The sequence below is a fragment of the Fusarium flagelliforme genome (genome assembly GCF_020744385.1).
Source record: "Fusarium flagelliforme strain FIESC 12 MPI-CAGE-AA-0113 chromosome Unknown B0J16scaffold_1, whole genome shotgun sequence".
Taxonomy (NCBI): domain Eukaryota; kingdom Fungi; phylum Ascomycota; class Sordariomycetes; order Hypocreales; family Nectriaceae; genus Fusarium; species Fusarium flagelliforme.
Window position 1 is genome coordinate 3,514,948 of NW_025763503.1, and position 18,576 is coordinate 3,533,523.

At 49.0% G+C, this 18,576-nt stretch overlaps 10 protein-coding genes across 10 annotated transcripts; 5 read left to right on the forward strand and 5 right to left on the reverse strand.

Moving 5' to 3' along the window:
* The first annotated feature begins 232 nt into the window (after positions 1–232).
* B0J16DRAFT_328262 (protein-tyrosine phosphatase-like protein) lies at positions 233–1,220 on the forward strand. The gene has a single exon (XM_046126213.1). It carries the CDS (start codon positions 298–300, stop codon positions 979–981), a length of 684 nt encoding a protein of 227 aa, XP_045989108.1. The 5' UTR covers positions 233–297; the 3' UTR covers positions 982–1,220.
* A 127-nt stretch (positions 1,221–1,347) lies between these two features.
* B0J16DRAFT_20167 (RWD domain-containing protein) lies at positions 1,348–2,335 on the forward strand. The gene is made up of 2 exons (XM_046122974.1): positions 1,348–1,490; positions 1,549–2,335. The coding sequence occupies exons 1-2, from the start codon at positions 1,424–1,426 to the stop codon at positions 2,166–2,168; spliced, it is 687 nt and encodes a 228-aa protein (XP_045989109.1). The 5' UTR covers positions 1,348–1,423; the 3' UTR covers positions 2,169–2,335.
* Positions 2,305–3,808, reverse strand: B0J16DRAFT_328264 (uncharacterized protein). Its single transcript, XM_046126214.1, has one exon. The coding sequence runs from the start codon at positions 3,625–3,627 to the stop codon at positions 2,503–2,505; it is 1,125 nt and encodes a 374-aa protein (XP_045989110.1). The 5' UTR covers positions 3,628–3,808; the 3' UTR covers positions 2,305–2,502.
* Positions 3,809–4,185: 377 nt separating this feature from the next.
* On the forward strand, positions 4,186–5,274 carry B0J16DRAFT_278672 (uncharacterized protein). Its single transcript, XM_046123848.1, has 2 exons — positions 4,186–4,514; positions 4,564–5,274. The coding sequence occupies exons 1-2, from the start codon at positions 4,484–4,486 to the stop codon at positions 5,235–5,237; spliced, it is 705 nt and encodes a 234-aa protein (XP_045989111.1). The 5' UTR covers positions 4,186–4,483; the 3' UTR covers positions 5,238–5,274.
* On the reverse strand, positions 5,275–7,485 carry B0J16DRAFT_328266 (crossover junction endonuclease MUS81). The gene has a single exon (XM_046126215.1). The coding sequence runs from the start codon at positions 7,207–7,209 to the stop codon at positions 5,470–5,472; it is 1,740 nt and encodes a 579-aa protein (XP_045989112.1). The 5' UTR covers positions 7,210–7,485; the 3' UTR covers positions 5,275–5,469.
* A 369-nt stretch (positions 7,486–7,854) lies between these two features.
* B0J16DRAFT_20203 (uncharacterized protein) lies at positions 7,855–10,082 on the forward strand. The gene is made up of 2 exons (XM_046122975.1): positions 7,855–8,896; positions 8,952–10,082. Exons 1-2 carry the CDS (start codon positions 8,141–8,143, stop codon positions 9,807–9,809), a joined length of 1,614 nt encoding a protein of 537 aa, XP_045989113.1. The 5' UTR covers positions 7,855–8,140; the 3' UTR covers positions 9,810–10,082.
* Positions 10,083–10,099: 17 nt separating this feature from the next.
* On the reverse strand, positions 10,100–12,045 carry B0J16DRAFT_328269 (S-adenosyl-L-methionine-dependent methyltransferase). Its single transcript, XM_046126216.1, has 6 exons — positions 11,829–12,045; positions 11,749–11,762; positions 11,638–11,657; positions 11,459–11,568; positions 10,988–11,319; positions 10,100–10,929 (listed from the first exon to the last, which is right to left on the reverse strand). Exons 1-6 carry the CDS (start codon positions 11,909–11,911, stop codon positions 10,451–10,453), a joined length of 1,038 nt encoding a protein of 345 aa, XP_045989114.1. The 5' UTR covers positions 11,912–12,045; the 3' UTR covers positions 10,100–10,450.
* A 747-nt stretch (positions 12,046–12,792) lies between these two features.
* On the reverse strand, positions 12,793–13,627 carry B0J16DRAFT_313801 (ribosomal protein S8e/ribosomal biogenesis NSA2; the record flags this gene model as incomplete). The annotated part of the gene is made up of 2 exons (XM_046125150.1): positions 12,793–13,572; positions 13,625–13,627. 2 exons carry the CDS (start codon positions 13,625–13,627, stop codon positions 12,793–12,795), a joined length of 783 nt encoding a protein of 260 aa, XP_045989115.1.
* Positions 13,628–13,721: 94 nt separating this feature from the next.
* Positions 13,722–14,688, forward strand: B0J16DRAFT_328272 (ribosomal protein L21-like protein). The gene has a single exon (XM_046126217.1). The coding sequence runs from the start codon at positions 13,903–13,905 to the stop codon at positions 14,524–14,526; it is 624 nt and encodes a 207-aa protein (XP_045989116.1). The 5' UTR covers positions 13,722–13,902; the 3' UTR covers positions 14,527–14,688.
* Positions 14,689–14,962: 274 nt separating this feature from the next.
* B0J16DRAFT_313803 (kinase-like domain-containing protein) lies at positions 14,963–17,670 on the reverse strand (the record flags this gene model as incomplete). The annotated part of the gene is made up of 2 exons (XM_046125151.1): positions 14,963–15,766; positions 15,817–17,670. 2 exons carry the CDS (start codon positions 17,668–17,670, stop codon positions 14,963–14,965), a joined length of 2,658 nt encoding a protein of 885 aa, XP_045989117.1.
* Between the last annotated feature and the right edge of the window lie 906 nt (positions 17,671–18,576).

Below are 18,576 nucleotides of genomic sequence, written 5' to 3' on the forward strand. Positions count from 1 at the left end.
TCGAAATCTATCCACAACGACAGCTTGACCCACGCAACTTACGTTAAGCTTCAGTCTAAGCGTGTACGTGAGCTCGCTTAATGCCACTATTCGCTCATTCCAGTGATCTTCATTATGTTGGTCTTGCATGTTGCCACTTAGGTTGACGCCTTATGCACGTGAGGAGCCAGCATAAGTGAGACAGTGTACCTATACTCAGCTTCGGGTAGAATGAATATGAACACCAACTAATATTTAAAACGAGAATCAATTGATACTCGTGAGTTTCCATTCTTTTATAATCTTATCTAATTAACCATGGATGACATGGACCCTCCTTCAATCTCCCAGGTTGCCCCAAACCTGTATGTTGGGAATATTGCAAGCTCCATGAACCGCAATGTTCTCCGACATCACAACATAACGGCAATTGTCTCGCTCCTTGACGGTCCGTATCCAAAATGGGACAAGACGAAAAACAGAGAAATAGTACCTCAGGACTGCCACATGTTTGTCCCGTGTCTCGACAATTCTACAATGGATATTCTCTGTTTATTGGACGATATCTGTAACTTCATCGACTTACAGCTGGGCCGCCGACCTCTGGAAAGCCCACCCTCCTCTGTCTGTGGAGAGGTGTCTGAGCTTGAGTCACTTTCAATTACACCAAGTAGCGGCTTGACCCGGGAGCCGAATGTGTTGATTCATTGCCGTATGGGAATGTCGAGATCGGCTGCCGTCGCAGTAGCATATCTCATGCGTCAAAAACAGGAGAGTTTGGATGTCATCCTCCCTCAAGTCAAGACAAAGCGACATGTGAGGCCACGGGAGAATTTTATCGACCAACTCGATATCTGGCAAGCTGTCGACTACCAACCTTGGGAAGACAACGAGAAAAAGAGGCCCAAGTCACCGTATCAAAAGTACCTTGATAAGAGAGCTGCGAAACTCGCTGCAAAGGGTCTGACAGGAAACGAGCCCATTGTTCCTGTGTGGAACTAATACGAGTAGATATTCGTATGCATACGTTAAAGCCAGACGTGATAGAGCCTCGGAGTTATTGGTTAAGGGTGCATTGCTTTCAGTCTCATCGGTACATGAACGCATGGAGCATAGCATGGTTTCGGATTGCTTTTTGTACGGAGAATGATGGCAGTTATGCACCAAGTTCGAAATTATTCTCTTGATGGAATACCATAGTCATCATGAATTTCATATCTGAATATCGATATTTATTTGCATTGTTGTTGTTCTGGAAGGAAACTTCAAGAAGCTAAGCTTGAGACAGAGACAAACTGCCGGGCGGTCAACAAGACACTAAGCCTCTTTCATCTCCCACCCCGCCGCCTGTAAACCTCCCCACTGTCATGAGGACTCTCGTCATTTCGAGACTCTATCAAAAGCAATATTTTGCAATTTAGAGGCTTCCGGTCAAATCGTCAAAATGGGACGAGAAGATCAAGTTGAAGAGCGCGAGGTGCTCGAGTCAATTTTTCCAGAAGAAATTACAGGTACGAAAAATCAATTCAAAAAAGCTACCTGTAAGATCTGTGCCTAACCATTTTGTAGACATCTCTGAAACCGAGTTTAGAGTATCAGTCGCACTAGATATTCCCGATGAAGAAGATCAAGAACCTCCTACTATGCTTCTTCAAGTAAAGTATCCAGAAGACTACCCCGAAAAGCCGCCTCATCTCGATATTCTCGCTCCTCCCAATGCCACCCCTCACGAACATTTCAGCGTTTCCGACGATCGCGACCAGCTTCTCGCCAGTCTAGATGAGACTATTCAAGAAAACCTCGGCATGGCTATGGTTTTTGCGATTGTTTCCACACTAAAGGACAATGCCGAGCAGCTAGTCCAGGAGCGCAAGGATGCCATTACAAGGGCTCACGAAGAGGCTGCTCTCGCCGCGGAGGCTGAGGAAAATAAGAAGTTCCACGGTACTCGGGTGACTCCTGAAACTTTCCTCAAATGGCGCGAGGGTTTCATAAAGGAGATGGAGGATAAGAGACAACAGGAGGAAGATGACCGTCTGGCTGAGTTGAAGAAGGCAAAGGTCAAGGAGCCTACTCGCTTGACAGGCAGACAGCTTTGGGAGAGGGGTCTTGCTGGCAAGGGCGATGACGATGAGGAGGACGACATGCCTGTGGAGGGTGTCGAGAAGCTCAAGGTTGAGGCCGCATAGGGGCTTAAATAGGAAAGGTGCATTACTTGGAGTTTGGTCTTGGGTACAAATACAAATACAAAGCAACGGCAAATAGCCTGCCATGAGACGAGATGACGGATGATATCACAGAAGAAAACGGAAGAGACTCGGAGCTCATTGGTGCCATTGGTGCCATTGGTGCCATTGGTGCATGGATCAAGTTCTGATATAGACCCAGGGGTGAAATATATTCAGTTTTAACAAAATACTAAAGGTGACAATATTTCCTCTAGTCAGGCCCATTTTTTGTTCCTAAACGCCATACCAAATGCCTTTTAATTCATTCCGTCTTTATCCTCCAGTATAAAATTTATCAGCCCTGCATCTCAGCGTCGTCGTCACCCTCGCCATCGCTGGGATCTTCCCAGTCCTCGAGCTCGCCCTCAGCTGGCTCACCGATCTCGTTGTTGATGTTTGCCAACAATTCCTTGGCGTGTTCTCCTAGTCGCTCGTCCTCATACTCTTGCATATCGAACAGCTTCATGCACTGGGTGAGCCATTGTCTCGAAGACTTCCATAGTCCCTTCCACTCATCACTATCCTTGACGCCTTCGTTCCAAGGCTTTGAAGCAGTGGTCTTCTGCTTCTCACCGGTGATGTAGAGACACCAACCGCCAAGGTACCAAGCCTCAACACTAGTATCATCATCTGTAACAAGACGCTCCAGCACGCTCAAAGCCTCATCCTCCAACTCAGTCTCCATCAACAAGCGGGCAAGAGCGATTCTGGTAGGAAACTCGGGAACGTCAGGGTGGTTGGGAGGGAGCTTCTGCCACAGCTCAAGACTCCTTCGTAGAGCGGTCTGAGCCTCATTGGCACGGTTCTGTGAAATTCGGACGTTGGCAACAGTTTGCCAGGTCTCTGGGGCCGCAGGGGCGAGGAGCATAGCCTCGGTAATAAGGGTCTCGCAGCGAGACTCGGCATCGGGCTCCCAAGACAAGTCGGTCATGTACACCTCGGTAACAGCGCAGAGAACTCCAGCCAGCTTGTGTTGCTTCTCCTGAAGAGCAGCCTTTTGCTCGGGAGTGGGTGATCGGATTTCGGTCAGGGATGCAATCAGCTTTCGAAGCGCAGTAGCACCACGCTCATACCATTGAACGGTGTCAAGACCACCCTCCTCGCTAAGTTGAGCAAGAAGAAGGAACTTCTCAGGGCCACCTCCAATCTTCTCGTCTACAGTACCGTCTTCATCTAGGTGAACTGCACGCTCGAAAGCGGCTCGGGCCTCGTCCAGATCACCCGACTCGATAAAGATGGTACCAAGAAGGTTGGCAGCACTAAGCTCAAAGTCACCACCCTGGCCGGTGGCATCAAGGGCCTGCTGGGCGAGTGTAGCAGCCTCTTCTAATCTTCCGACCTCGAGCTGAGTCTGCGCATCGACAAGAAGCTTTGCGATGTCAGGATTCGTCTTTTTGCCGTCAGGTCTTGAGGGTGCCATGATGTCGCAGTAGCAGGGAGTTGCTGTGAGAATTGGCGAGATTAAATGTGAATAAGTTGGCGCTTATGAAAGAAATAAAATGACTGGTGATAAGTCACTGTTTATTTCTGGGTGTAAGATCGAGTAGGAGCACGATCGTTGAAAGAAGTGAAAATGAGATAATGTGCAATGAGCAGGCTTGTTCTGTCAGAAGCTTGCTTTGGTGTTGAGTGGGAAACTGAAAAATTTAGGCGGGTCTTATCGATAAAGACCCATGACAGGCCAACTCATCTCATTCATGTGAGTTGATAGTTCATGTTTCTTTTGATTTGAATATGATGGTTAGCTCTATTGATAGGACTTATTATAGTAAGAGGCTCTTTAACTGCATTTTAATCAAATCGCACAACTGGCGTTGAGGCTTTGGTTGAGTTGCTAATATTGCTATCCAATGTCCAGACTGGGCAATTTGGGTGTCCATTGACTGAGGGGCAAAAGTTGACAAAATTGCCCCATTAATGATCTTCACTTCACGTGGAAGCACATCTGCAGGAATTGTACATGACAACTGAGTTCTAGCCGAGAATAATGCACATGTAAACCATTTATCGGTGCTCAAGAGTGTCTGTGAGCCTCGGTATTATATGAGATAGTCTGATTCTTCTATGTAAAATGCTAGAGGCCTAAAGCTGAAGAATAAAGCTTGTCCCAGTATTTCTTTCATCTCTATGCGGGGCACTCGCGGGGCAGAGTGGAATATATCATCAGCATTCAGTCCGACTTATTAGAGCATTTGTCATCGCCTCTTAGACTTCAAGACTGTTGTCAATATCAACAATTAATCTTCAACATCAATTCAACCACATAGCAAACCATCATGTTTACTGGAATCGTAGAAGAAGTAGGAGGTTAGTTACTCATGTCGTTGTCAATGGATAAGACTAACTCAACCTTTAGTTGTCTCCAAGCTCGACAACAATGACTCTACTGGTGGCACTTCTATGACCATCGCCATTTCTTCTGGTTCTCAGCTCCTTTCTGACTGCCATGATGGTGATTCCATCTCTGTCAACGGTGTCTGTCTCACTGTCACCGCTTTCACACCCGAGTCTTTCACCATCGGTGTAGCCCCCGAGACTCTACGAATCACCAACTTGGGCGACCTCAAGGAGAACAGCAACGTCAACCTTGAGCGCGCTGTCCGTGCTGATACTCGCATGGGTGGCCATTTTGTCCAGGGCCACGTCGATACCACCGCCAAGATCCTCTCTGTTACCAAGGATGGCAATGCCCTGACCTTCCGTTTCCAGCCTGCCCGCAAGGATATGCTGCGGTACATTGTCTACAAGGGCTACATCGCCATTGACGGTACTAGCTTGACTGTCACCAAGGTCAACGACCAGGAGGGCTGGTGGGAGGTGATGCTGATCGCCTACACTCAGGAGAGGGTTGTTGTGGCGGCGAAGAAGGAGGGCGACACAGTCAACATCGAGGTTGACATGATGGCCAAGTATGCCGAGAAGTCGCTGGGCGGGGTTGTGGGCTCAGAGCCCGGATCCGAGTCCTCGTTCCCTTTCATTGAGAAGATCGTCGAGAGAATTGTGGCACAAAGACTTGGCGAGAAGCAATAGACGATTTGATAGATTTTAATGGTTAATAACTTGGGTATCATGTTGCTCATCATCCTGAATACTCGGATGTTCCTGACGGTGAAGTGTTGCCTATCTAACACCATAAACGCCCTAAATCAATATCCCTATCATGCAAGCTTCCATGTTGTTCAATTCCGCGTACCAAGATATATGATATCCTTTTGCAACCTGCCGTCAAAATGCTTATACAAATACACTCATACACAAAGCTTCATGCATCACCCCACACTTCAGCAATCTTGGTGCTCAAGGGTTTGGTAAACTTCTTTCGCCCGACAAGATGGCTTGTTTGGCTGAAAACCAACTCGCGCTTACGCTTTAAGCCCTGTTCGCCAGGGCCACATGCCTCAAAAGCCTTGACAAAATCGTAAGGTGTTTTCCAACGCTTTTGGATTTCAAGTGCCTTTTCTCCTGTGACACCTTTGATAGTCATGAGCATTTTCAAAAATACGTCGCGCAAAGTGATCGACTCGGACTTGGAGGCAAGCGAGGAAAAGGCTGGGTAGGTGATGTACCAGTCTGGAGATATAGACTCCCTGAGGTGTTTCAGCAGTGTGAGATAATTTTGAGATGTAAGGACCTTGGTAGGTATAACGTGGAGGGTTCTGCTTTCGTACGTCCGTTTTAACATCTTGGTCATCTGAGTAAGGTATCTGATTGTTTCGTCCATCTTGTTGGTTCTCTTTATGAAGTAGCCGTTCACTACTTGTGTTGAGGCGATAGCGGACCGGACCGCTTCAGCATATCTCGTGACCACCTCTGGGTCCATGCCGATATCTTCGATGATGTAAATCACTTTCTTTACACCAGATCGTTGCAAGCGAAACTTTTGCTCGTGGAATCTGCCATCTTTGATACTTCCGATCAAATCATCAAGGCGCTTTCTTTCGACAATCCAGTCCAGCACCACCTCGTCGCCCTCAGCACCTTGTGATGAGAGCAGATTAGGGTCATTGCATTTCGCAACCCATTGAGCATCACCGAGCTCCATACTGCGCATTATGGGTTTTGCACCTTGTTTTGCAAGTTCCTCTTGCATATAATCTCGATCTGTCTTGGCCCTTACTTCGCGAACGTCCAGAACTAACTGGACAGTAAAAGATCCCGGAGGTAATAGTATTGGAGTAAAATTCGGCAAAGAGGAATCTTCTGATATCGGGCCATCAGACACGACACTCTGGTGCTCTGATGGAGCTTGCGCTGGTTCGAATATTTCCATAGACGGCGACTTTTGCCTTGAGATAGCTTCGGGCTGAAAGTTTGGAACTGGCTGTGCTGAGGTTGGGTCTTTAGCCTTCCCCTTTTCAGCCTTCCAGTGGTCCGTTTCCTTGATGCGCTTGGCAACTTCCCATCCTTCGTCGGTCAAGGCATATCTCCTTAATGGTCGCCCTCTTTCGTAGACTAGTTCCTTCTGCACCAAGGTTTTCATCGAGTTCCAGGCAGTATAGAACTTAGTTGGGTCGCTAGGAGCTGAGAAGGACGAGTCGCAGTACGGCTGTGCAACTTCGATGAGCTCCGCCTTGGTCATTCCTGTAACAGAATCTTCATCCAGAGTTGCAAGACCAACTACCAAAGCGAACGCCCCTGACCGAAAAGCTGGGACGTAGGCTTTAGGCTTGCGTGCCTTTTTCACAGGTTTTGATGATCCTTCTCCATTTTCATCTCCAGTAACTGGTGCCGCCTTACGGGACCTGGGATGTGGAGGCATAGGGAGGCCATTTTGCTCGCAATGTTTCTTTAATTGTTGTTCAAGCCGGTCGCAGAGTTTAGGTCCAAAGCCTTTGAGTTGCTGCAGCTGCGCAGGGTGTTCAAAGGTGATCGGGCATGCTTTCAATGAGTTATACGCTGTCCTGTAGGTGGTAACGCCTTTGGAATTGCGTTCACGGGCCAGATCCAACCACTCTTTCACCCAAGCCAGGAGCTGGGGGTTGGCTGAGTCTGCGTCGGCCATGTTGCCACCTCAATTCGTGCAATGACGAAATAGAAGCGAGTTGTTAGATAAATATCGATGGTTGTGACTTGAGATGAGATGAGCGGCCTGCTCGACCCAGTCTCATCCGAATCCAAAACCGGTCGCCAGTTGGTGAAGTATGACGCGACGACTATCTCGCGTTGAGAACGACAGGGGTGAAGAACTTGACGCGAGGTCACGTGCGTGCTTCGACCCAAGAAATCGGGCGGTGAGGAGAAAGTGTGAACCCTGAATCGAAAAAGTTCTTGGCTGTCGTTAGGCTGACGTGAGGCCCTGAGCCCGAGATTCTCTGCGGGTAGAGCGCTGTAAGAATGGAATGGAACCCCCACCCAATTAAAGCGGCTAAAGCTCCCACCTGCACTACAACAAATTTAGCTCTTTGAAGCGGGGCATTTCTGAGTGAAAGTTATGCTGTAACTGTTTATAGCACATCGAAGAATCCACTTCATTGAGGCGGTATGTATCATGAACAGTATTTTTGACCGCCAAAGGATTACTCCATAGCCCCGTTGAACCGTTAGCTTAGGCTAGGTACGGTATTGAAGGTGTGTAACCAAGCCAACCGCCCACAGTACTGTAGCTAAGCTCAGCTCAGCTCTCAATATGAATGTGCAAGTGGCTGGGCTGTACGGCTCATACTGGACCTGGGCCCGACTGTAGTAGGAACTGTTGGCCCCTGTAGTAAGCACTGTTACTGTTAGGTGGTGGCTTTGATGCCCCTCGTATCAACGAAGTGACCACCCCGCCTCGTCACTGCGGAGGCTTCGATCGTTTCAAATAGAATCCATTTCAAGCTCCATCTTTCTTTATTATTCTCCTCTCGCCTGCGTCCGCGTCTTGTCTTATCTTGTCATTTCTTCTTCTTTCATCCCATCTTCTTTAGTCTATTTCGCCGACAAGAATACGTAGAATGTCTGACGAAAAGTTCCTCGCCGCTTCGGCCAAGCACCCTATCGTGCCCAACCATGTCTACAACTATGGCACTGCGGGGTTCCGTATGAAGGCCGACCTTCTCGATGGTGTTTCGTTCCGTGTTGGTCTTCTGTCCGGTCTGCGAAGCCGTAAGCTCAATGGCCAGGCCATTGGTGTCATGATCACTGCCAGTCACAACCCAGCTATCGACAATGGTGTCAAGATCGTTGACCCCATGGGTGAGATGCTCGAGCAGGAGTGGGAGGCTTTTGCTACCAAGCTCGTCAACTCTCCTTCTGATCAGGAGCTTCTCGACAACTACAAGGCTCTGGCCACCCAGCTCAAGATCGACCTTTCTTCTCCCGGTCGAGTTGTCTACGGTCGTGATACCCGTCCCTCCGGCCACTCCCTCGTTGCTGCTCTCGCCGATGCTTTCGAGGCCACAGACACCGACTACACCGACTACAAGATCCTTACCACCCCCCAGCTTCACTACCTGACCCGTTGCGTCAACACCGAAGGCACCCCCAAGGCCTATGGCAAGGTCAGCGAGCAAGGTTACTATGAGAAGATGTCTGAGGCCTTTACTCGTGCTCTGCGGGGCCGAAAGCCTCAGGGTCAGCTTATCGTGGATTGCGCCAACGGTGTTGGTGGTCCCAAGCTCTCCGATTTCCTCAAGGTCGTGCCCGAGGGCACTATCGACGTCAAGGTCGTCAATGACGACGTCCTTCGTCCTGAGGTTCTCAACCTTGATGTAAGTTTACTTCCTATCATCGTGGTTCAAGCGCAATCGCTAACATCAATGCTAGTCCGGTGCCGACTTTGTCAAGACCAAGCAGAGAGCTCCTCCCAGCCCTAAGCCCGTTCCCGGCGCCCGATGCTGCTCTCTCGACGGTGACGCTGACCGTCTGATCTACTACTGGATCGACCCCGATACTGGCTTCTTCATGCTCGACGGTGACCGCATCTCTTCGCTCAATGCTTCTTTCATTGGCGACCTTGTTCGCTCTGCTGGCCTTGAAAACGACCTTCGCATCGGCGTTGTTCAGACCGCTTATGCCAACGGTGCCAGCACCAACTACATCGAGAAGCACCTTGGTCTTCCCGTTGTCTTCACTCCTACTGGTGTGAAGCACTTGCACCACGCTGCTTGCCAATTCGATGTTGGTGTTTACTTCGAGGCCAACGGTCACGGTACCGTTGTCTTTTCTCAAGAGGCTATCCGTGCTTTCCGTGAGACTGAGCCCCAATCTCCTGCCCAGAAGGATGCTCTCGATACTCTCGCTGCCGTCAGCGACCTTATCAACCAGACTGTTGGTGATGCTATCTCCGACATGCTCATGGTCGAGGTTATTCTTGCTCACAAGGGATGGACTCTTAAGGATTGGGCCATGACCTACAATGACCTTCCTAACCGACTGGTCCGTGTCGAGGTTGGCAACAAGGACCTCTTCCAAACAACTGACGCTGAGCGTCGCCTTAGCCACCCTGTGGGTGCTCAGGACGAGATCGACCAGTGCGTTAAGAAGTACACCAGCGCTCGCTCCTTTGCTCGCGCCAGTGGAACTGAGAACGCATGCCGTGTCTACGCTGAGGCTGCCACTCGCTCCGAGGCAGATGAGCTTGCCAACAAGGTTGCTCAAATCGTCAAGCAGTTTGGTTCTTAGGAATTTCCCATACATCGACCAGACTTGAGCGAACGAGCTTGTTTTTTTCTACAATAAAAGTACAAATAAAAGGGGGAGAAACGTCTAATACAGGGCTTGTGGGGATGCGAGTATGGGAGAAGGACAAAAGGAAACAAAAAGAGGTTTCCAAAGAATAGGTTATCAAGCTCAGCTCAAATGAGCCTTGGAATAAGGAGCCATATGCTCAGCCCGCTTTAACGATGAATGAAAACTTTCTACTCTGATCAAGCAGACTCGCTTTCAAAACTTTTGCTTCAAAGGTGACAGGACTTAAAAAGAGCTCCAATTAACATAACACAGTAGTATATCAAAGCATAACAAGCAAAAGATCTATTGACTAGGTAACTCCGGAGTGCTCTTCTTTGTGGTATCACTCATAACGGGCCGTCAATCAACCAAACCATTCCCCGCGCTCATGTTTTTCTTTTCCCCTTTTCGTGTTATCTAACAACAATATCACCCGTTTCAAGATGCAAGAAGACGCCGTCCGCCTTGAACACATTTCTCAAGTGCAAGAGTATCTAATCCCTCCTCACTTGAGTCATTCTATATCCTCAATTTTTATTTTTCGTGTCGTCATTACAACAAGTAAATTAGCATGAGCCTAGTAAAAAGGCCGCTTAGCACATGCGGTATTCGAGAGCACCCTTGGAAGCGCGGTTAGCGTCCTGGGTCTCGAGCTCGTAAGCAATCTTGATGTCAAGGTCACGTCTGTTCTTGTCATTGGGTCGGACATCAAGGTTAAGCGTGATCTCCTCGCCCTCCTGGACGGTGAGGACGTCTTCGAAGTAGAAAACGGTCTGCTTCCAGTGGGTGTACTTGGTGTGGGGACCGGTTGAGAAGCGGATAGGCTTGTGGCAGGCGGTGAAGTCGATATCGAACCACGACACAAGGGCGTGGATGAAGTCGTCACGCTTGGCGGAAAGCTTGAAGGGCACTTGGAAAGCCAAGTCGGCGACGGTGCAGGTGTAGAGGTCGAGAGTAAGGACAGAAGCGGGGTCGGTGACAGCAGCCTTGACCTCAACGGTGTCGACGAGGGGCTCAGAAAGGGCAGTGGCCTTAAGAGGGGTGTAGTCGAAACCGTAGACGTCATTCCAGACTATAAAACCATTAGCAATTTGTTTCAGAGTCGATTCAATCCCAACAAGACTACTCACACTCAATCTTGTCCTCCTTGTAGTCGCCATCCTCAATACCAGCGAAGAAGATGGTGGCCTTGTCAGGGAAGATCAGACCATCCTTGTTAAGGTAGGTATCACGAGCGTAGAGAACGGTGTCAAGCATGGACTCGTAGAGAAGGAAGTAGCCCATCCATTCGGAGATGATGATGTCGACCTTGGGGAAAGGAAGCTCGACCTCCTCCATCTTGCCCTGGAGAAGGGTGATCTTGTCGGAAAGGCCGTTGAGCTTGACGATCTCACGAGCCTTGAAGATGATGGTAGACATGTCGACACCAATAACATGCTTGGCGCCAGCCTTGGCGGCGAACCTATTAATATGTTAATTTGAGTTCCATCGGATGTATATGCTTTTATGTGTTGAATGGCGCGTGTTGCGACAGAGTCATGGTTTTGCAAACGCGGGGCACATCGAGGGGCAGTTTTTGCAGGGTCTTGCTGCGCACGTACATGGAAAGAATGGCGGTACCGCAGCCAACATCGAGAACGACCTTGTCCTTAAAAATGTGCTTATTTTGCATAATGGCGTTCATGTACGATCGTGTTCGGACCTCATCTTTCTGTAGTAAAGAAAAAAAACTGGTCAGCGGATGCTCTATGAAGCAGCGCAGGGGAAGGGGAGCTCATACCAACATCTCCTCGTGGATACCTATTGCAGAGCAACAAATATTCTGTTAGCAAGGTATTCTTGGGTATAACTATATAGCTTCAAAATAAAAAAGGACGTTGTCTGTTCGTACCATGGTGATCGTAACTGTGTTGCAAAGCGCTGTTAGTATACAACATTTTCTCTTAACTGGAATAGGGTTTCCAAGCTTACCTCTTGAAGTAGTGTTGCTCACTGTGCTCCATGGAGTTCATCTTCTGCTCCGCAATCTCGACGTCCATCTTGTCTCCGCTCATCTTGAAGGGTTATTGAGAATTTCTGAGGAGTTTATAATGAAAGAGAGAAAAGGTTGTTGTAATGATATGAAGTTGGGGAGGAAGAAAACTAGAGAAGAAAAAAAGAACGAGTCGCAAAACGGAGTATACAGTTTCGGCGGGCGAGATGGGGAACCACAGACGGATGCGATTTTGCTAGCTCGGGCAGAAAATAATTTATCGGCGTCACCGCCCGAATTTTAGAAGAGGCGGCGAAGGACCCTGTTTTCAGCACCAGCTCCTTTTTGGGTTAGTCTAGAAAACTGCTGTACAAGACTCTGTCGCATCAGATAACAGAAAATTTCCGTAGATTCAGGAGTTAAAAGTTAAAGTACCTAAACTTATCAATTAAAGGTTTATTCTTATTCATAAGACGAGAGTATTCTCTCTCTGTATTATCATTCATATGTTACTTGATACTGTAGAGGGAAGTAAACGATAACCCTTGGGCGAGTGATTAGCCAACTGCAGATCTTAGACAGCTACCAGAGTACAGATGAAAACGTCGCTTCTACAATTCAGGTCGCTAACAGAATATAATCTAATGCAAATTGAATCGGGTGAGCACTCGTAGCACAACCAATGGTCAATGCCACTCAAAGCACCCTCTAGATCTTTTATTCGTCTATCTATGGCCATATGTCAAGTTCTGCGAACAGCAGAGCGTGGCCTATAACTCGAGTGAGTCTTCTTCATCACAACTGGGAATCTTCAGTCGACAATCAACCCGTTTACCAACCATCTACCATCACGGCCTGTTTTCTTTTTCGTGCGGTAACCAAAAACGCCATGGCGCCAATACATGCATTCGAACTTCATCAAACGAACCCCCTCAACATTATTCGCGGACGCTGTTGAGCATATTATACCAGAAGGACACTGTTGATGCAGCCCTCGTTCTCCGGGTTGTTGGTGACCTGGGCGTAACGACCCCAGACAACCTTTCCACCAGCGGTAACAAGACCAAGTTCGCTGACGTTGACCTCGATAACGGTACCCTTGGTCAGAACACCCAGCTGAGTGTAAAGGGGGTTCTGGGGGTTCTTCTTGACGCTGATGATGGGCAGCTGAACAGTGACGCCAAGCTCGGGATGTGTGACGTTGGCCTTCTTGTAACGGAGACCCATGGGTCGGATAAAGCGCTCGTGCTTGGGGTTGCGTCGAGTGAAGTCGGGTCCGACAAAGGTAGGCTTGGTGACCATGCGCTTCCAGGCCTTCTTCTGGATCTTCTTTCCGGTCTTGACAACCTTGAACATCTCCTCTTCGCTGATACCTCGGACCTTGGGCAGGGGCACGGCAAACTTGGCAGCCTTCTCGGCTCGCTTGTTCTTGATAGCGCTGCTGAGAGCCTTGGCAGCCGAAGGGTTGGTACGATCCAAAAGGTAAGAGGGCATGGGTGTCGTAGGCTCCTTTTCGTCGGCGGTCTTGACGTTGCGCTCCTCGTGTGCCTTGATCTGCTTCTTCATCTGAATCTTCTCCTTGTGTCGCTTCTGCTGGTGAAGCTTAGCCCGGAGACCACGCAGGTTCTGAGCATCCTGCGAGGCCTTGTGGCCCTCACGGGCGGTACGCTTGCGAACTCGTTCCTCATGATCAAGACGACGGCCGTGCAGCTTGCGCCATCTTTCCATATACTCGTTCTGAGGCTTTTGGGGAGTTAGCGATCAATTCCAACATTGTGCAGGCTTTGATACGTACCATATTGTTGGTATCGCCCAGGCAGGGACTTGATTATATCTGGTTGGAGTGATGCTGAAATTTCCCCAGCGATAAAAAAAAAGTGGCGGTTTATCGGAGGCGGCTGGTATCAAAGCTAGAGTGGCCGGTGCTCGGTGTTACGCTTTTCCGGGTTGACCCATGAACCGGCACCTTGAACTTTTTTGAGATACAATCCAACGACTTCGAGGCCGACAGCTCATTTCCCCGTCCAATTGACCAGCGATAGTGCCAAATTCCGAAAGGCACTGCGGTCCAAAATGAGCAGGGCACTTTTCCGCTCCATGCTGGAGCTTCGAGCTCCCAGCGCCCGACTCTCGGCCCCCTCATCTCTACTGCCGATTCGAACCCGCGCATTCAACACTACAGCGCCCATCATTGAGCAATCGTTCCCTGAGCGTCACCCAAAGAATGCCACCAACCCTACAGCAAATGAGCCTCGACCTCTGGCCTTCAAAGTCAGCCATCCTACTCCGCCTCCAAAGCCCATGGACGACTCCGTCAAGACCCTTCTACCATTCCTGGCTGCTCAACCGGATCATTATATCACCGTCCATGTCCACGGATTCCCTTACCTGGTCCGAGAGGGTGATCAGGTCCGCTTGCCTTTCCGTATGCCTGGTGTTCAGCCCGGCGATGTGCTACGACTCAACCGTGCCAGTGTCCTCGGTAGCAGGGATTACACCATGAAGGGCGCTCCCCACATCGATGAGCGAGTGTTTGAGTGCAGGGCCACTGTTATCGGAACGGAATCTGAACCTCTACGTATCAAGATCAAGAAGAAGAGAAGGCAGCGAAGAAAGAGACAAGCCAAGAGCAAGCACCGATACACAATTCTACGGATTTCGGAGCTGAACATCAACAATGGAGAGGATATCGAATGAAGATGAGAATGAGGAATGAAAGTTTCATATGGAAGACGTTGGTGTATATGTATAAAACAGGAAATGCCATGAAACGATGTACCATTACCAGCTCAAAGCTGGCTGTACAATAATACAGCAAATTTTGCAAAGACCATTTAAGTTTTCAAGTTGGAAGACGCTGAAAAATGTTTTTATTCAGGAACCTGCTCATTTGCGGTTCGAACCATAAACGCCATTGACTATCGTAAGCCTTTCCATATTACCAATGAACAAAAACCTCCTATGCCTGAAATAAAAAAGTAGGTATTTAGCTATGCAGCGAAAGACAAGAATGATACTCCTCAACACCCAGCTATAAAATGCTTTCTTCTAGTCCGTTCAAATTGATCATAAAACTCGTTCATCCAGAAGCAATTGCGCCTCAGCAACTCAAACATTAAGCATAATTCTCCTTTCACATCCTGCCGGCCATGGCTTTCTTAACACTGGCCCAATAAGCCTGTGGCCAGACGCTCAAACTCTCGGCCTCCGTGGGCATACGCTCACGGCATCTCGTCACCACACTCTGAATGATTCTACCAAGCAGCTCCTCGTCGATGGGAAGAGCCTTGTCGGTAAGCTCGGCAGGATAAAGGAAGGGATCGGACTCATGCAGTAGCTCCTCGCAAGTCGGGCGCATGTGATGGTCGCGGTTGAGGCAACGTCTCATGGTGCGGATAAGCGAAGGAGGAACAGACATGCCTCCCATGCCGCGCGAGGGAAACTCAATATCATGATCCCAGTTGATAATGGCCTGGCACCTTGACATCTGGTTGGCGATGTGACCAAACGGCGGTAGGCCGTAAACCATTTGATACAGAATGCAGCCGAGAGACCAGATATCACTGGGCTTACCCAGCTTCATCAACTTTGGTCGGCCAGGGACTCGGCCACCTCGGGGGTTGTTGGAGTCCATTAGAGATTCAGGAGACATGTAGTTGGGTGTTCCAACTTGAGTCTCACGATGAACATTGACAGTTTCATCCGTTTGAATAGCGTTGGCGATGCCGAAATCGATGAGCTTGAGTTGACCCTTGACAAGAACGAAGTTGGCAGGCTTGAGATCGGAGTGGACGATATCGCACTGATGGACAGCTTGCAAACACTCAAGCATCTCCTTCCAATAGAATCGTACAAAAACTGGATCAAACTTCGCCGCCTCGGGGTTGTATCGCTTCCTCAAAAAGGTGTTGAAATCCAGCTCTCCAATCTCCATAAGCTGTTTAAAAGTCAGTAACCAATTCACAAAAATGTTTAGTCTGAGCATACCAAAGTAAGAACCTGCTTCTCGGTGTTCATCTCACAATCAAACAACTTGATAACTCTCTCCACTTCACCCAATTTTTTCAGAAGGTCAATCTCGCCGAGATAACCCTTGATAGTTGAGTCATCCGCATTTTCTAGTGAAACACGCTTGAGAGCGAACATCTTGCCGTTTTCAGCAGCAACTCGATACACCTTTCCACTACCACCTCGGCCAAGACAATCAAGACGGGTATAAGCAACACCATTCACTCGCAGAATGTTTCTACGCTGCTTTGCTTGTGTGGTTGTAGCGGCACCAGCAGTGGCGGTGGCAGCCTCAAGGACAGACATCTTGGGAGGTGGTGGGGGAGCTTGTCGCAAAGGGGTGTTTCGTGCCATTGAAGCAAGCGGTTTCCTATCGGGAGAGACTGCTCTCACAGGAGCTGGATCAGCGCTCATTGGTCGTTTCGGCATCTTGTCCAAAATAGCATCCATAGAAGGTTTCGTTCTCTTGAGGCTCGCCTGGACATCATTTTCTTGATCACGACCTGAGGGCAGCTCTGGTCGATGGGCAGGAAGTTTGTAATGAATCTCCTCCTCTTGTTCAGGTTCGGATTTTGGTTGAGGAACTTGCACCTCTGGTGTGGATTCTCGCGGGGATGTCTCCCTAGAAGATTGCCTTGCGGCACCAAGTCGTAGGTCTATGTTGGAAGCATTGCGACGGTGAATTGCTCTGGCAGCGGCTTGTCCACTAACAGGGCTTCCCGAGTTGAAATCCCGAATACTGTCTCCATAATACGAAGCAGAATGGTGGTCTTCGGCGGGTTGGCTCTCAGCTTCTTGGCTGGACAAGATCATATCTCCATCTGCGTTTGCTTCGCCTTCTTCCTCACTCTGTCTTCGGCGACCGCGTCGAGCTGGGCCACTCAAAAAGCTACCCGCAACCTTGCTGACGCGCTTGACACGCATCGAGCTTTGCAGGTTAGCGTTATCTTCAGGCCTTGTCCGCGTAATCGTTGAAGGATATCTTGAAACACTGCCATGGTGGAAGGGAGGAGGATTCCTTGCGACTGTGGCAGGCTCCTCGGGTTGGTCGTTGTCCTCGATTGCAGATCTGTCCACCAAAGATCGATCCATGGATCTCCCTGAAGAAGGGCCAGTGGAGCCAAGGCGACTCCTGTTGCTGGGAGAACCAGCGTTAATTCGCACAACGCGTCCACCCTGCGCTGGGGTATTCACGTCCAACTGAGAATCTTGCTTGGAATCCTTTGAGTCCTGTTTAGAATCATAGCGCTCATCTGAAGACATATCGCGGCTCTCAGGACGGCTATGGGGTCGAGATTGTCGAGTTGAGCGAGACATGGAAGTTGAGCGTCGCTTCGTAGGCTTCATTTGGTTGAGACTCTGGGGAGTGTTGCTCAATCTAACAACTCGTTTTCTCACAGGGCTGATCTCTCGACTTTGTACTTGTGCTGGGCTGGTTGGTCTTGAAGACCTATCGTGGGGTTGTACGCTTCCGGATCTTCGATGTCGGCGGGTCTCACTGGCGGAAGAAGTCGACGCGTTCAGAGCGCTCGTGCGTCGTCGCGTTCGGGGAGGTGAAACAGGACGCTCGGTGGATGCGGGAGCACCATCATTGAGAAGCGCCTTGGTGAGAGCACTGAGCTTCATAGGTACCGGGATCTCGTCCTCGGAGCTATCATCGTGGAATTGTTGTGGTTTTGGGTGATAGCCATTGGGAAGCGGTTGGTTCGTAGGAGCGTAGGAGCTCTCGTTGTGGTTCACAGCTGAGCGCGAAGGCAACCTTCGAAGGGCTTGTCTTTGCGACGTTCTTCGTACAAGGCCATTGCCTATAGGCGTGGGCGAGGCAGTCGCCATATTAATGCTGTTTTGCAGAGGTACTGTAGAGCGCGTCCGTGGCGTGTAATAAATCGAAATGGTAAAGGATTGGTGAAGGGTCGGTTTGGCGAAGAGTTGATATTTGCTACAATTCGATTATTATTGCCATTGCTCGACTTGCAAGACAAGTTTCCAAAACTTGAGACTATCGCGTCTGGGGCAGGGAAGAGAGATATGAGAAGCGAGGCGTGTTGTCCCACGAGAAAATATGGTCCAATCACTGAGTTGCCGGTTGCCTAGCAACGACATCCGCCTTAATCTTAGCGGCCAAGTATAGGGTTGCAATCTCATGCATTATATCTTGCTGGACAAGCAAATATCATGTAGTTGGTTACCGGCAGCTTGTCATCTCGTCGATCGAACAGAAGATGTCTTGAATATTATAGCGTTAGGCAGTTGGGTTGAAGTTGAGGACGGTTTTTCGGTTACTATGCAGGACAACTGGCGTATCCATAACCTAGCCACCTGAATTTAATTCATGCTTCAGTCCGCATATGCATGTAATACATCCAGTTTAACCGCGAGAGGAAATCGAGAAAAAGAACAAATGAAGAACTGAAGATTATTCTATTCTCACTACTGGTAAGAGAACGGCATGGTTCACGATCAAGTCGCTGTTAGCCCAACATCATTACTGTCTAATGATATAAAGACCCCAGTCTATAGTCAAGCCTCGAATGCCAGTCCCAAATAGACTACTCTGTACAATGTACTGTACTCAACGTCTGACTCATATCTTCTCCTCAACTAAATGACATAGCATCTAATTCTCCCAAAGGAATCGTGGAGTATGTCTCTTCATATAAGCATCTTTAAATACAATGCGACTCTCCGGCATGTACGGATACTCCAGAGGCTGTTGGCAGGCTTCTGGTAATGGATCCC